Source organism: Mya arenaria, chromosome 12 (assembly GCF_026914265.1).
Source record: "Mya arenaria isolate MELC-2E11 chromosome 12, ASM2691426v1".
NCBI classification, from domain to species: domain Eukaryota; kingdom Metazoa; phylum Mollusca; class Bivalvia; order Myida; family Myidae; genus Mya; species Mya arenaria.
Window position 1 is genome coordinate 31,781,394 of NC_069133.1, and position 17,849 is coordinate 31,799,242.

Here is a 17,849-nt window from a genome sequence, read left to right on the forward strand (position 1 = left end):
GGGATCCACAATGTGGTGGGGGGACTTGTCCCGATGTCCCAGGATGGACGACTGATCGAGTGGACAATGGGATTCCTGTATAGCCTCCACCACAATGCTGCACTGTAATATCTTCATGTTACTTTGGGAGAATATCTCACAGTTTGGAATATTTTGAAAACTTGACAAAAAGACCTTTTTTAAATCTATGGCACTTTTAAAAAAGGCTGTGTATTTACAGAAGAATGGACTGTGTATTTAATACTCCATTAATAGTATACTGAAAGAAAAGTTAAAAGTTGCATGAACAATGGCATGGGCAAAGTTTATCTTGAATACAGTTTGTCTTGTGAAAAGTTTACATATATTGTTGTTATGAGATACATTCAGCACATATAATTTTTGCATTTGTTTTGGTAACAAACTTACACCTCGATTGTGTAAATTTCAAAAAATATTTGACCAGTACAAAAATAAAGCAATGGGATTGCTTGGTTTCATTCATGCAGATACAAAATATAAAATTGCATGTGAAAACTACATTAACAAAGTTATTTTAAGGATCCACAAAGTGAAGCAAGAGCACCACAAGTGAACGCTGACACTCATCTGCTGCTGTATAACAGGTGAAAAGGGGCATAACTCAACAATAATAACGCCAGAGTTTCCATGCACAAATTGTCTCTGGCAATATGTGTACTAAGTTTCATTTGAAAATATTGTTATGGCCGAGGTTAGTTTTTGCACGCTGACTACAAAATCCCAAGTCTATCACAATACATTGACAAAAAATTGACAAGCTAAGAGTGTATAATAAATGATTCTTCAAGGAATGAGAATATATTTACATTTTGACAACAACTGTGAGTACTAAATAAACATAAATATACTGTCCAAATGTCTATTGACTACTTGAACAATCAGCAGTTTACTGGCTAAAATAGTACTACTTCCACAGCAAAATTATAACATTTAACAATTATTTTAACATGACAAACAACTCGTAATCTTACAAAATCAAAACAAAGAGAAAACGATTAAACTTGCTTGAAGTATATTTAATGTCCTATGCCATCCTTTGAACTGTTTGTTTACAGTGGCTTTACTCAACTGGCTTACTCAAGGGGGAAAACGAGTAGGAGCAATTTTTGGTTGGTCCCTCGGTCAGGCAAATGTCAACAAGATTGGCCTTATTTAAAGATTCATAACCGATATACTCAAGCAGGTTTAAACCAGTTAGTATATTCACAAATTACTCCATTAAAAACATTAATAACACATTAAGATATGAAGTTATCAATGTTGATATATAACCCTGCTAACTATTAATACCATTTAGATAGGAGCTGATTTCTATGTATTTAAATTAGATATATGCTTAGAGTTTTTACATGCTATGCATACAATTGGTGAAAACAATAATCATATTTTAACAAGCAACATTAACAAACATTTTTGCAACATTATAATTACAAAATCATTAATGAAATATATTTTACAATATATGTGATTGCTAATCAATATTTTAGCTATCTTGAAAAGGGAGCATTATTGCATGGTCTATCAAAATGAGTCAAGAAACTTACAAAAAGAGACTAATACATATGAACCACATTTGACAGGAAAGTTCTATTAAAATAACAGTAAAGGAGAATACTTGTCTTAACTCTCATATGAAACACAGTTTAACTTTCAGATTAACAATCAATTAATATAATCCACAGCATTTTTAAAATAATGTTGTACTAAAGGTAGCAGTATAAGGTATAGGTTAGAGTTTATAAAGTAATTTCTGCGTGAATAAGTAACCTAAGGAAGCGGAGCGCATCGAAGCGACCGTGGTTTCTTATTCACGAAGAAATTACTTATTGTATTGTTGTTATTAGCGTTTCAAATTCTACCCTTAAAAGTGATTTAATGTGATCACTTTTTTCTCCGCGTGTTTGTGATGTAATATGATAAACAGTTTCCAGTTATATATAGTTGGTTTGTTCTAATTACAAAATGGGTGATAAAAAATAACTGTAAGGTTTCTTAAATGGAAATGAGGTATTTTTTTAACTTTACACAAATGTGTGATTGATGTCATTTTTAAGGATATGAATGCAGATGGGCTGGTTAAAGTATGCGTGGAGTCCTTGGGATTCAACACTAGCCCAACTGGGTTCATACCTCGATAATGACATCAATCTCGCCTTTCATTCCTTGAATGAAATGAATGCCATTTTGATAGCAATTAGACGATTTATATATTGATCTGCAGTTGACAATATGACTATCAATACACCACAACCCACTGTATCTTTCCTGTGTCTACTTGTTAGATGTAAATGTATCATGTTCTTGCAAAAGATGTTGCATGGGATGACAGCGGCATACATTTTGAATCGGTAAACACTGAACTCCATTTCCTTGTTACTGTTGCGTCATAGAAGCTGTCTACTTGTTAGGCTTGAGTGAACGGGTTCGTGTAAATGAAGTTGGAATGTCAGCCACAAAAGCTTTGAATCGGTACTCCATCTCCTTACGACGCACTTGAAGTTCTCGATGTAATGCCTCAGCCTGGTAATCAGAAAAATAAGAGTGTAAGACATTAGTTGTAATATTTAAAACTTTGCGTTCAACTAGTCACAAGTACAAGGTCAACATATGTTATTAAGAGATATTTTTTCTTCTTTGAACAAAGTTAATGTAATATAACCTAAAAATAGTATCCATACTTATATCCATTTGTTAACCAATTATTTGGACTCTGCAAATAAAACAATTAAGCAATATGTAAAAGTGTTATGTCTGTATGATTTCCTTCAAACATTTAAAATATAAGTAGATACTAAAATTCAGAAAATAATGGCACACATCTTACAAACACACACACACACATTCTAAAATTACGCACAAATATATTTTCACAAAACAAATCAAACATAAAGCTAAGGAAGCATATATTATAGCTACACATACAAGCAAAAAATAAATTCATGATACAAGGGAGGCAAGTATGAAATGTCAAACAAATATGCTATCTAGAGTTACTTACCTTAGAAACAAAAAAGGACATTTAATTGAAATGAAAAATAAATAAATTTCCAATACATATTCACAATATTTTTACAAGTAACAAGAATTCTTACCACAGAAATTAATTCTAATAGCTTCATTACCCCAGAGCCCAAAAAATCACAAGAACTTTAATACTGCCTTAGATAATGTTTGAGCCAAATAATAAGTAGGACATGGTATTTCATGCAGTGAAGTTTTAAACTGTTCAAACTTCCAGAATGAATCATACTTTTGCTCTTAATTGGACCGCCAGAATATTCATATATAAATATATTAATATAACATTTAAAACCATCTTTAAATAAATGTTTGCTTGCAGTGGCCCAAGCCAACCTTTTTTGTTCATGAGTATTTTTTTTATCATTTAACAATAGAGCAATAAGGCTACCAATATTGTCAATTTTTTTTTTAATGTTTGAGAGCATTCAGGCCATTACAAACAGTAACTCTTCTAACATGTAAGGACATCATTAAGGCCACACCTTACGCTGCAAAATATTAGAGAGAATAAAAATAAAAAAATTCAAAACTGGAGCTGGTGTAAACATAAGCATTTTTTCTTACCAAACATTTAGAAGCATAACCCTGAACAATGATAAGTTTATATTCCCTTTTATGTTCAGGTTTAAAGAAATTATCCAACAGACTATTTAGTTTAAATATTTAGCTGTTTAAATTTTCCTGAAGTAGTCACATAAAATTACTTGTTTTTGCATTGTTTTAAAGAGACTAAAAAACAATTTTTGGTGAAAAACAGGAGGAAGAACATTCAAAGTATTTTCTTTGTGTGCATTTTCTGTAAATAGGTGCGATAAATCCAACCAATGAAACTTTGGTGTGGCCTTAGTTAAGAGTTTTACACTGGATGCTCTTGACATGTCATGGTCATTGCATTTAATACCAAAACTAAGGGATTTATTATACTGGTAAGGTTTTGAATACAGATTGGTATGGGGGTTTGCTTCATTCGTCTAGACCTAAGAGTGAGTTTTTACTTACACCTCGTTAGTAAGTGTCATTGGGTGTGAGGCTAGCTATTTTGGGCTCTCATAGCATGCAAAGAGCCTGGTTTAGAGCTCACACCAGCCCCATGGGCTTTACCGCTCACCCGCCCTGTCATAATATGAGGCCAAATGGAGATTAGTAACATATTGTTATAAATTAGAATGATGATACATAGAAGTTATGGCTAATATATTTATACAGTTGAAATATATGGTAATAGAGATTTTTTAATTTTTTTTTAGATACTAAAGAGGCATACTCAAACAACAAGAATTTAGTCAGAGTCTTTATTAGTTGCCAACATGTGAAGATGTTTTTACACAATGATGAAACAAAGTCTTTGACAATACCACTTTTGCCCCAAAACAAAGAAGCTTTACAAGTTTAAGACAGTCAAGTTTTAAAAGCAGGTACAAATGAATATTGATGAAGTCTGAAGAACTCCTACATGGCTTCATCACATCAATGCTAATATATCACAATTTATCTTTATTCAAACTACTGGAACAGCCAATGCTACTCTGTCCACTTGTATGAATAGTTATGTTTCTTAAATTAATGTTGAAATAACTGGTTATTATGTTATTTTACCAATGACTGTTATTATTATAATAAGTGGCGAGGACCTAGAAGTTTAATTTCATGGTAACTTACTTTTATCTTTATTCTTTTGAGCTATTAAATTTCAAAATGCATGCAAATTAAATTACAAGCTTATGAATTCAATTTAAATACCACAGTATAAATTGACATGAACTTACCCAGTGTGTGTATACCACATGATAAATTGCATCATAAATGCTACGTAGGAAGGCAATATTTTGCTTCTAATAAAGACTTTAAACAAATATAACTTCACTATTTCTTCACCATTTTAAATGAAACATAGCGCAGTCTATGCCGCTTACAGAGCCCAACCTTCGGTCTTATACAAGAGTTTGATTGAGAGTTTAGTCTCTTAAAACACTTCGACAAACCTTTTCACAATACGGCCATCTGACGGAGCACTGTCAAAACATTATTTTGGAAACAGGTTTGTCGAAATGTTTGATGAAGCCAATCACCTTATCAAACTTCAGTAATAAAACGAAGGCGGTGCTATTTAAGCGGCATTGACTGCCCTTTGTTTCAAAATGGTGAAGTAAAGGAAAATTTATCTTTGATTTAAGCAAAATGTTGCCTTTTGACGTAGCATATATGAAGTAATTTACCACATGGTATACACACTCTGTTACCTGAAATAGCTAGGTCTTTAAAAAACATTCTTGAAAGGATCATTTGGAAGCACATAAGAGGGTAATCTCCCCTATTGCCTACCGAATACTCCTTCACTTATTGCATTATGCCTCTGTATTAAATAAACTAGAGCAATTTTGAGAGTGTGCATACCTAAGAATGCCATATTTTGAGTTTTGACCATGTACCACCCTCTTCAGTTCTGAGAACACCTTAAAAAGCAGCTGAATAATGTGTACCAACAATGGGTGTAGTTTCAGCCTCATATTATGCATCCAAAATGTGAAAATAGCAGTCACAGTTTGATTGAGACTGTTCATTGGCAGCAACAGTACATGCAACAGACTGTCAATGATACACCCCTAGCACTAGCTTGTTCAATGGCAGCAACAGTACATGCAACAGACTGTCAATGATACACCCCTAGCACTGGCTTGTTCAATGGCAGCAACAGTACATGCAACAGACTGTCAATGATACACCCCTAGCACTAGCTTGTTCAATGGCAGCAACAGTACATGCAACAGACTGTCAATGATACACCCCTAGCACTAGCTTGTTCAATGGCAGCAACAGTACATGCAACAGACTGTCAATGATACACCCCTAGCACTGGCTTGTTCAATGGCAGCAACAGTACATGCAACAGACTGTCAATGATACACCCCTAGCACTGGCTTGTTCAATGGCAGCAACAGTACATGCAATAGACTGTCAATGATACACCCCTAGCACTGGCTTGTTCAATGGCAGCAACAGTACATGCAACAGACTGTCAATGATACACCCCTAGCACTGGCTTGTTTAATGGCAGCAATGGTACATGCGACAGACTGTCAATGATACGCCTCTAGCACTGGCTTGTTTAATGGCAGCAATGGTACATGCAATAGACTGTCAATGATATGCCCCTAGCACTGGCTTGTTCAATGGCAGCAATGGTACATGCAATAGACTGTCAATGATACACCCCTAGCACTGGCTTGTTTAATGGCAGCATTAGACTGTCAATGATACGCCCCTAGCACTGGCTTGTTTAATGGCAGCATTAGACTGTCAATGATACGCCCCTAGCACTGGCTTGTTTAATGGCAGCAATGGTACATGCAATAGACTGTCAATGATATGCCCCTAGCACTGGCTTGTTTAATGGCAGCATTAGACTGTCAATGAAACGCCCCTAGCACTGGCTTGTTCAATGGCAGCATTAGACTGTCAATGATACGCCCCTAGCACTGGCTTGTTTAATGGCAGCAATAGACGTTCAATGATACGCCACTAGCACTGGCTTGTTTAATGGCAGCATTAGACTGTCAATGATACTCCCCCACCACTGGCTTGTGTAATGGCAGCAATAGACTGTCAATGATACGCCCCTAGCACTGGCTTGTTTAATGGCAGCAATAGACTGTCAATGATACGCCCCTAGCACTGGCTTGTTTAATGGCAGCAATGGTACATGCAATAGACTGTCAATGATACACCTCTAGCACTGGCTTGTTTAATGGCAGCAATAGACTGTCAATGATACGCCCCTAGCACTGGCTTGTTTAATGGCAGCAATGGTACATGCAATAGACTGTCAATGATACGGCCCTAGCACTGGCTTGTTTAATGGCAGCAATAGACCGTCAATGATACACCCCTAGCACTGGCTTGCTTAATGGCAGCATTAGACTGTCAATGATACGCCCCTAGCGCTGGCTTGTTTAATGGCAGCAATAGACTGTCAATGATACGCCCCTAGCACTGGCTTGTTTAATGGCAGCAATGGTACATGCAATAGACTGTCAATGATACGCCCCTAGCACTGGCTTGTTAAATGGCAGCAATAGACTGTCAATAATACGCCCCTAGCACTGGCTTGTTTAATGGCAGCAATGGTACATGCAATAGACTGTCAATGATATGCCCCTAGCACTGGCTTGTTTAATGGCACCAATGGTACATGCATTAGACTGTCAATGAAACGCCCCTAGCACTGGCTTGTTTAATGGCAGCATTAGACTGTCAATGATACGCCCCTAGCACTGGCTTGTTTAATGGCAGCAATAGACTGTCAATGATACGCCCCTAGCACTGGTTTGTTTAATGGCAGCATTAGACTGTCAATGATACGCCCCTATCACTGGCTTGTTTAATGGCAGCATTAGACTGTCAATGATACGCCCCTAGCACTGGCTTGTTTAATGGCAGCATTAGACTGTCAATGATACGCCCCTAGAACTGGCTTGTTTAATGGCAGCATTAGACTGTCAATGATACGCCCCTAGCACTGGCTTGTTTAATGGCAGCAATAGACTGTCAATGATACGCCCCTAGCACTGGCTTGTTTAATGGCAGCATTAGACTGTCAATGATACGCCCCTAGCACTGGCTTGTTTAATGGCAGCAATAGACTGTCAATGATACGCCCCTAGCACTGGCTTGTTAAATGGCAGCAATGGTACATGCAATAGACTGTCAATGATACACCTTTAGCACTGGCTTGTTTAATGGCAGCAATAGACTGTCAATGATACGCCCCTAGCACTGGCTTGTTTAATGGCAGCAATGGTACATGCAATAAACTGTCAATGATACGCCCCTAGCACTGGCTTGTTTAATGGCAGCATTAGACTGTCAATGATACGCCCCTAGCACTGGCTTGTTTAATGGCAGCAATAGACTGTCAATGATACGCCCCGAGCACTGGCTTGTTTAATGGCAGCAATGGTACATGCAATAGACTGTCAATGATATGCCCCTAGCACTGGCTTGTTTAATGGCAGCAATGGTACATGCAATAGACTGTCAATGGTACGCCCCTAGCACTGGCTTGTTCAATGGCAGCAATGGTACATGCAATAGTCTGTCAAAGATTCATTCCCCTAGCACTATCTTGTTCAATGGCAGCAATAGTGCATGATTGTAATTAGGGGTGCAAATGAATATTCGTATATTTGATCAAATGTTTGGTATTCGAATGTCAAAATCGGTATTCAAATATTCGATGTTTTTTTGTTGACTAAATATTTTGCCTACAACTCTGTTGTTGTGTTTAAAATTTGTTTGTCTTGTTTTAACAATGACTGGGCCATAATACCAGAGGTGTGAATGTGATGACAATGCACTAAACACGCGTCGTGTCATTTAGGGACATATCGTCGGCTACTATAAAAAGTCCCCGTAATTTTACAATAACTGGCTGTAAGACAAGTGACACAAATAATCCAATTATTTTCGGTAAAATGCTACTACCAATTAAGAATTTCTGAAATAAACTAGTTCCCAAATTGGTTTAGTTTTTACATAGTTTATATAGTAGAGGTCAATCCCAGAACGAGGCTGCTCGTCCTACGGAAAGACCCTCCATTGGCGCATAATGCTGATTGACCAGAAATCCATCTAAGTTCATGTTATTTACAAATACGAAGGCAGAGGAATACAAATTAAAAGTTTTTGGGGGTTTTTCTTTGTTCATAAAGTATTACTTTTTCTCTTTCTGAAATGAAGAATTTAAGGGGCTCATTTGGTGAAATTCAGGGTACGCCGTGCGTAGTGGTTACCACAAAGTAGACCTAAAATGCCACGGCTATTACTTATAACTACTAAATATACTACTACGAATATTATAATAGTTTACTTAACTTTTAAAAGATGTTTTTTGGTAATTGAATATTCGTTCGAAAGAATTAACGAATATTCAAATGTCAACTTTGCCATTCGTTTGCATCCCTAATTGTAATAGTCTGTCAAAGATTCATCCCCTTAGCACTAGCTTGTTCATTGGCTGCAATGGTACATGCAATAGTCTGTCAAAGATTCATCCCCCTAGCACTGGCTTGTTCAATGGCAGCAATGGTACATGCAATAGTCTGTCAAAGATTCATCCCCCTAGCACTGGCTTGTTCAATGGCAGCAATGGTACATGCAATAGTCTGTCAAAGATTCACCCCCTAGCACTGCCTTGTTCAATGGCAGCAACAGTACATGCAAAAGTCTGTCAAAGATCTACCCCTAGCACTGGCTTGTTCAATGGTACATGCAATAGTTTGTCAAAGATCTCCCCCTAGCACTGGCTTGTTCAATGGCAGCAATGGTACATGCAATAGTCTGTCAAAGATTCACCCTCCTAGCACTGGCTTGTTCAAGGGCAGCAATAGTATACATGCAATAGTCTGCCAAAGATTTATCCCCCTAGCACTGGCTTGTTCAATGGCAGCAATAGTATACATGCAATAGTCTGCCAAAGATTTATCCCCCTAGCACTGGCTTGTTCAATGGCAGCAATAGTATACATGCAATAGTCTGTCAGAGATTCATCCCCCTAGCACTGGCTTGTTCAATGGCAGCAATAGTATACATGCAATAGTCTGCCAAAGATTTATCCCCCTAGCACTGGCTTGTTCAATGGCAGCAATAGTATACATGCAATAGTCTGTCAGAGATTCATCCCCCTAGCACTGGCTTGTTCAATGGCAGCAATAGTATACATGCAATAGTCTGTCAGAGATTCATCCCCCTAGCACTGGCTTGTTCAACAGCAGCAATAGTATACATGCAATAGTCTGTCAGAGATTCATCCACCTAGCACTGGCTTGTTCAATGACTGCAATGGTACATGCAATATGTCAAAGATCCATCCCCCTAGCACTGGCTTGTTCAATGGCAGCAATGGTACATGTAATAATCTGCCAAAGATTCATCCCCCTAGCACTGGCTTGTTCAATGGCAGCAATGGTACATGTAATAATCTGTCAAAGATCCATCCCCCTAGCACTGGCTTGTTCAAGGGCAGCAATAGTATACATGCAATAGTCTGTCAGAGATTCATCCCCCTAGCACTGGCTTGTTCAATGGCAGCAATGGTACATGCAATAGTCCTGCAAAGATTCATCCCCCTAGCACTGGCTTGTTCAATGGCAGCAATAGTATACATGCAATAGTCTGTCAGAGATTCATCCCCCTAGCACTGGCTTGTTCAATGGCAGCAATAGTATACATGCAATAGTCTGTCAGAGATTCATCCCCCTAGCACTGGCTTGTTCAATGGCAGCAATAGTATACATGCAATAGTCTGTCAGAGATTCATCCACCTAGCACTGGCTTGTTCAATGGCAGCAATAGTACATGCAATAGTCTGTCAAAGATTCATCCCCCTAGCACTGGCTTGTTCGATGGCAGCAATGGTACATGCAATAGTCTGTCAAAGATCTCCCCCTAGCACTGGCTTGTTCAATGGTACATGCAATAGTTTGTCAAAGATCTCCCCCTAGCACTGGCTTGTTCAATGGCAGCAATGGTACATGCAATAGTCTATCAAAGATTCACCCTCCTGGCACTGGCTTGTCCATGTGCAGCAATAGTGCATGATTGTAATAATCTGCCAAAGATTCACCCCCCTAGCACTGGCTTGTTCATAGGCAGCAATGGTACATGAAATAATCTGCCAAAGATTCACCCCCCTAGCACTGGCTTGTTCAAGGGCAGCAATAGTATGCATGCAATAGTCTGTCAAAGATTCATCCCCCTAGCACTGGCTTGTTCAATGGCAGCAATAGTATACATACAATAGTCTGTCAAAGATTCATCCCCCTAGCACTGGCTTGTTCAAGGGCAGCAATAGTATGCATGCAATAGTCTGTCAAAGATTCATCCCCCTAGCACTGGCTTGTTCAATGGCAGCAATAGTATACATGCAATAGTCTGTCAAAGATTCATCCCCCTAGCACTGGCTTGTTCAATGGCAGCAATAGTATACATACAATAGTCTGTCAAAGATTCATCCCCCTAGCACTGGCTTGTTCAATGGCAGCAATAGTATACATGCAATAGTCTGTCAAAGATTCATCCCCCTAGCACTGGCTTGTTCAATGGCAGCAATAGTATACTTACAATAGTCTGTCAAAGATTCATCCCCCTAGCACTGGCTTGTTCAAGGGCAGCAATAGTATGCATGCAATAGTCTGTCGCAGATTCATCCCCCTAGCACTGGCTTGTTCAAGGGCAGCAATAGTATACATGCAATAGTCTGTCAAAGATTCATTCCCCTAGCACTGGCTTGTTCAATGGCAGCAATAGTATACATGCAATAGTCTGCCAAAGATTCATCCCCCTAGCACTGGCTTGTTCAATGGCAGCAATAGTATACATGCAATAGTCTGTCAGAGATTCATCCCCCTCACACTGGCTTGTTCAATGGCAGCAATAGTATACATGCAATAGTCTGTCAGAGATTCACCCCCCTAGCACTGGCTTGTTCAATGGCAGCAATAATATACATGCAATAGTCTGTCAGAGATTCATCCCTCTAGCACTGGCTTGTTCAATGGCTGCAATGGTACATGCAATAGTCTGTCAAAGATTCATCCCCCTAGCACTGGCTTGTTCAATGGCAGCAATAGTATACATGCAATAGTCTGTCAAAGATTCATCCCCCTAGCACTGGCTTGTTCAATGGCAGCAATGGTACATGTAATAATCTGCCAAAGATTCACCCCCCTAGCACTGGCTTGTTCAAGGGCAGCAATGGTACATGTAATAATCTGCCAAAGATTCATCCCCCTAGCACTGGCTTGTTCAAGGGCAGCAATAGTATACATGCAATAGTCTGTCAAAGATTCATCCCCCTAGCACTGGCTTGTTCAATGGCAGCAATGGTACATGTAAAAATCTGCCAAAGATTCATCCCCATAGCACTGGCTTGTTCAATGGCAGCAATGGTACATGTAATAATCTGCCAAAGATTCATCCCCCTAGCACTGGGTTGTGCAAGGGCAGCAATAGTATACATGCAATAGTCTGTCAAAGATTCATCCCCCTAGCACTGGCTTGTTCAATGGCAGCAATGGTACATGTAATAATCTGCCAAAGATTCATCCCCCTAGCACTGGCTTGTTCAAGGGCAGCAATAGTATACATGCAATAGTCTGTCAAAGATTCATCCCCCTAGCACTGGCTTGTTCAAGGGCAGCAATAGTATACATGCAATAGTCTGTCAAAGATTCATCCCCCTAGCACTGGCTTGTTCAATGGCAGCAATAGTATACATGCAATAGTCTGCCAAAGATTCATTCCCCTAGCACTGGCTTGTTCAATGGCAGCCATAGTATACATGCAATAGTCTGTCAAAGATTCATCCCCCTAGCACTGGCTTGTTCAATGGCAGCAATAGTATACATGCAATAGTCTGTCAAAGATTCACCCCCCCCCCCCCCCCTAGCACTGGCTTGTTCAATGGCAGCAATAGTATACATGCAATAGTCTGTCAGAGATTCATCCCTCTAGCACTGGCTTGTTCAATGGCTGCAATGGTACATGCAAACGTCTGTCAAAGATTCATCCCCCTAGCACTGGCTTGTTCAATGGCAGCAATGGTACATGCAATAGTCTGTCAAAGATTCATCCCCCTAGCACTGGCTTGTTCAATGGCAGCAATGGTACATGTAATAATCTGTCAAAGATCCATCCCCCTAGCACTGGCTTGTTCAATGGCAGCAATGGTACATGTAAAAATCTGCCAAAGATTCATCCCCCTAGCACTGGCTTGTTCAAGGGTAGCAATAGTATACATGCAATAGTCTGTCAAAGATTCATCCCCCTAGCACTGGCTTGTTCAAGGGTAGCAATAGTATACATGCAATAGTCTGCCAAAGATTCATCCCCCTAGCACTGGCTTGTTCAAGGGTAGCAATAGTATACATGCAATAGTCTGTCAAAGATTCATCCCCCCTAGCACTGGCTTGTTCAAGGGCAGCAATAGTATACATGCAATAGTCCTGCAAAGATTCATCCCCCTAGCACTGGCTTGTTCAATGGCAGCAATAGTTCATGCAATAGTCTGTCAAAGATTCATCCCCCTAGCACTGGCTTGTTCGATGGCAGCAATGGTACATGTAATAATCTGTCAAAGATCTCCCCCTAGCACTGGCTTGTTCGATGGCAGCAATGGTACATGCAATAGTCTGTCAAAGATCTCCCCCTAGCACTGGCTTGTTCAATGGTACATGCAATAGTCTATCAAAGATCTCCCCTTAGCACAGGCTGTTCAATGGTACATGCAATAGTCTGTCAAGGATCTCCCCCTAGCACTCCCTTGTTCAATGGTACATGCAATAGTCTGTCAAAGATCCGCACTAGCACTGGCTTGTTTAATGGCAGCAATAGTACATGCACTATGCTGTAAAAGAATCCCCCCCAGCACTGGTCATAAGCAGCAGTGGTACATGAAATAGTCTCTCAATGATTCACCCCCTAGAACTGACCATTGGCAGTGGTACATGGAATAGTCTCTCAATGATTCACCCCCTAGAACTGACCATTGGCAGCAATGGTACATGGAATAACTTCTCAAATGATTCACATCCTAGAACTGACCATTGGCAGCAATGGTACATGCAATAGTCCGTCAAATTATTTGCCCCCTATAACTGACCATTGGCAGCAATGGTACATGGAATAGTCTGTCAAATTATTTGCCCCCTAGCACTGACCATTGGCAGCAATGGTACATGGAATAGTCTGTCAAATTATTTGCCCCCTAGCACTGACCATTGGCAGCAATGGTACATGGAATAGTCTCACAAATTATTTGCCCCCTAGCACTGACCATTGGCATGAGTATTATCAGGTGCTTTGCAATTGCATAATTTTACAAATGAACCCATTATTTAAGAGACATTTCTGGTTACAAAATAATATTGTTAAAGAGTAAATAAATGGTAAATGTAATTCTTGGAGTATTACACCTTTCAGATTTCTTAATTGTTTTTTAATTTTAATTTCAACAATCTTATATTTCTTTTAAGTAATGACACCTTTCTAAAATTTACACTTTAGACATGTAAGATACTACTTTTATCTAGGATGATTTTGAATGTAAAGTCCCATTTATTACAGCAAATTATTATCAATATTATAAATAAGGCTTAGTCGGCATTTCTGCATTGTTATTAATTAATGTTACATTTAGCTTCAACTTCAGACCATGCGATTTTAAGTTACCTTGGATACTTAAACTGTAAAAAAAACTCACATTTCAGTACTAATGAATATTTTTACCACCTGTTTTCTTAAAAATCATTCACTTCAGTTTAATATATCAAAATGACAATATCTAATACAGTTAAGCATCACTATTCTGAACACCGTTTATCCGAAATTATCGCTATTTCGGAATTATTTTTTGGTCCCGATTTTACTCCTTCTTTGTTTCACTAAATTTTTAATTTTTAATCCAAAATTGCTAGTCCGAAATAATCGCTATTCCGAAGTAAAGATTACGGTCCTGATTAGGTATTTCACACCTATTTAACAATTCTTATTTCAAAAACTATCATGGCATAGTATTTCACACCATACTGTGAATGCACTCGGGCAACGGCTTGAGGTGACAATTGAGCACAATCAGTGCTTGTTCAATTATGACATAGAGCATGTTACTAACATCGATGTAAGAAAATGAGCGATTCATAATAGATGATGTAGTGTACGACTTTATTAACAAACTGGACGAATACGTAACTGAGAAACACATTAACGGAGACATAACATTATTCTTTAAAAAATAAACCAACTATACTGAGTAAACAATGTGTAATTTCAGTGCTATTTAAACATGTTTTTTTTTATAAACTGTGCTATGTTTCGAATGCATACATAAGCTCTCATTTTGTTTTAAATGTTTTATGTTGTTTTAATAAAGAAGTATAATAATTAATTATTTGTCATTTATTAAACAATAAATCAACAAATATTTTTGTATACGAACGATCACTCAAACCAAATGTATCGTATTGGAAACGCGTAACCGACACTGCAATCTTAACCACTAAGTATTTCAATTCATCTATAATTCACGAACGCTGTCATTTTCTGAAAATTGTTAATCCGAAATATCGCTATTCCAAAATATTTTTTTTGGTCCCTACGATTTTGGATTAACGGTGTTCAACTGTAATAATTAACTTTAACATATGAATTAAGAAGTTTAATTTAATATTTCTTAGCATTTTTTAAAAATTATTACAAAACACTAAAGCTATTTACAATTTTAAGACCATTCGTCTTCTCTACACATTCTTTGATCAACAAGAATAAGCCTCTCTCAACACACAAGAATATTTGTTAAAAGTCTATGTTAAACATGCAAACAAGACTGGACCAGTTTCCCTACACAGAAATATTCTTCAGAGAACTGTTATTTCAATGAGGATAAGAAGCGCCACAATGCAATGAAACCAGGTTTTTGCATACGGACAATTAGAAATATAGCCAATTAATTTCTTGTACACGAAAAAACAGCAGCCTTTCCCTTTACTTTTAATGAAAAAGGAACACAACTACTAAAAAATACTCTTGTTAAGTATCTTATGTGTTTAGTTTGGCTGCAACATTAATACTAAGTTTCATCCTCATTCAAATAACCTGTTTTTGTTGAAAACCTCGTTAAAAATATAGACCATAAAATTATTTAACATGCAAAATCTCCCTTGTGCCCACTAAGACAAATTATTTCCAAGAAAGGTTTTTAACAGATTTTGTCAGATCAATAAAAATACATAAGGGAAATGCATTACCGGTAGCCCAACTTTGAAACATTGTTTTTGTGCATTAATTTTATGTTTAAAGGTATAATAAATGCCAAACTCTTTGCAAATTTATATGCATGCAACATCAAATGCATGTGATTCTTCTAGAATTCTAAAAATGGAGAAAACAACAAGGACAGGAAAATTAAGTCTTTGGGATTTTTTTTAGAGGTTTATTTTTGTTTTGAACATTAAAGGCTTCTGTCATATTCATGACTAAGATAAATCAACTTATATATCAGCCAGTGATGGGACTCTAAATCAGCCAGAGTAACGGGACCTTGATTGCTATTGTCAATAATTGTAACAATGTGTAAAAGTTTCATGTCAATACCTGAGTTTCAAAGTTGGGCCTATTGGTTTGCAGTTGCACACATAGATAGAGAAAGAGCGCTAGAGAAAGAGGGAAGTTCCAACCTGCAGTCCATTGTTTGAGTTCGGAGTAGCGTCGTAACAAGTCCTTCTGAAGGTTCTTAACCTGTCACCATAGGGTAGAGAAAGATTATGAAGACTTGATCACCATTAACACACAGGCTCTAACACACCCTCCTCTTAAATTCATGTTCTTTTTTTCCTTATAATTAAAGTATTGTTCATTTTTAATTGAGCTTTCATTAATTTTGCTAGCTTGTTAAATGGGTTGAAACTTAATGTTTTCGTGTATTGTTGTTTTTTTCTTCTTAGAGACACGACTCAGATACAGTCCAAGATTGTTTTATCGATCTCTGATATTTCGATTTTCCCATTGTGTGAAATGATTTCCCAGGTCCAGAATTTATTCCTTCTTTTTCTATATAAAACAAGTCAGCTTATGTCGATTGTTCTATGTTGATTTTTCACTATGTCATATTTCAGTCACTGTGGTCGAATTTCACACATTTTCTGTGTTCTTTTTGTCAAACTAAAGAAAGCTGAAGGTGCGAAAATTTCATGACGGTTTGCCGCATGTCGCTAAATTAGCGTGCGTGTCAAATTAATCATCTGTTATAATTTGGTGGATAACTGGTTATCATGAATCATGAAATGTTTTTTGTTTATTTTTTTGAATAAAGAGACATTTTTTGCTGAAGTTAATGATTAAATGTTTATGTGTAAAATATGGAGATTTTTTGATTCGTTGACCCAAAATGAGCACAGGGGGGGGGGGGGGGGGGGGGGGGGGGGGGGGATATCTGGATCGGCCATAGGGAGTAAGGGTTCAAAATGAAAACTCAATTGTATTCAAACTCAGACAATGAGAAGTACATGTATGAAGCCATCATCGAAATGCTATTTTATCATAGTTACTGTCAGATGTGCTATAACGTTGTTTATTAAACCATGTATGTGTGTGTTTCAAAATCTGTGTTTGTGTAATCAAGTAATGTGAGTTAAATCAAATTGACACAAATAATTCAATTCTTATTTTTAATAATAATTTTTCTGTTCTCACAACAGAAATATACTACAAGACCGATTCAATTGCAGATGTAAACATTAGATATAATTCGGGGTGAAATGGTGCTATATTTTATGTTTTGGATATGCTGAATGTGTGCTATCTCAAAGTATTTAACTAGATCCCGTCAACTTAGACATATCAAGTTTTGACTGCGTATTCTTAAAGTTTAAACTTTTTTTAAACTAAGTATATAATGGATGGTGACTTTTTGAAGACTATTCTTTGAAGAGAAGAGCTGTGTTGGTGAGATGATAATGAAATATATGTTTCATATGGTCCACAGCACACTGAGTGCTGAGCTAGTGCAAAGACAATACACCTATGCACTGTCTTAACTCTCCAGCTAAGTAAAACCATTGGTGGCAGTATAGGTCGGGGGGGGGGGGGGGAAATGACATTTTGATATAATTATATTTGTAATTACAGTATAAAAATGAATCTTCTTATGTGCATATGATTATACAGTTGTTGTGTTTCAATTATCCCTGAAAGATCCTGTCACCTATGGTGAAAACTGATGGTAAAAACAGATGGAATATTCTGGGACTTTCTGT

The 17,849-nt window shown here is 37.7% G+C and overlaps 1 protein-coding gene across 2 annotated transcripts in view; it reads right to left on the reverse strand.

Moving 5' to 3' along the window:
- Positions 1 to 2,434: 2,434 nt before the first annotated feature.
- The window catches only part of LOC128211315 (leucine-rich repeat-containing protein 27-like), a 68,551-nt gene continuing 53,136 nt past the window's right edge, over positions 2,435 to 17,849 (reverse strand). The window contains exons 14-16 of one of the 2 annotated variants that reach the window (XM_052915972.1): positions 16,272 to 16,332; positions 4,042 to 4,155; positions 2,435 to 2,541 (exon numbers count right to left, since the gene is read on the reverse strand). In XM_052915972.1, the coding sequence (XP_052771932.1) occupies positions 4,073 to 4,155; positions 16,272 to 16,332 (144 nt within the window). In that variant the 3' untranslated portion in view covers positions 2,435 to 2,541; positions 4,042 to 4,072. The remainder of the gene's footprint in view (positions 2,542 to 4,041; positions 4,156 to 16,271; positions 16,333 to 17,849) is intronic. The other variant, XM_052915973.1, reaches the window with a different exon arrangement.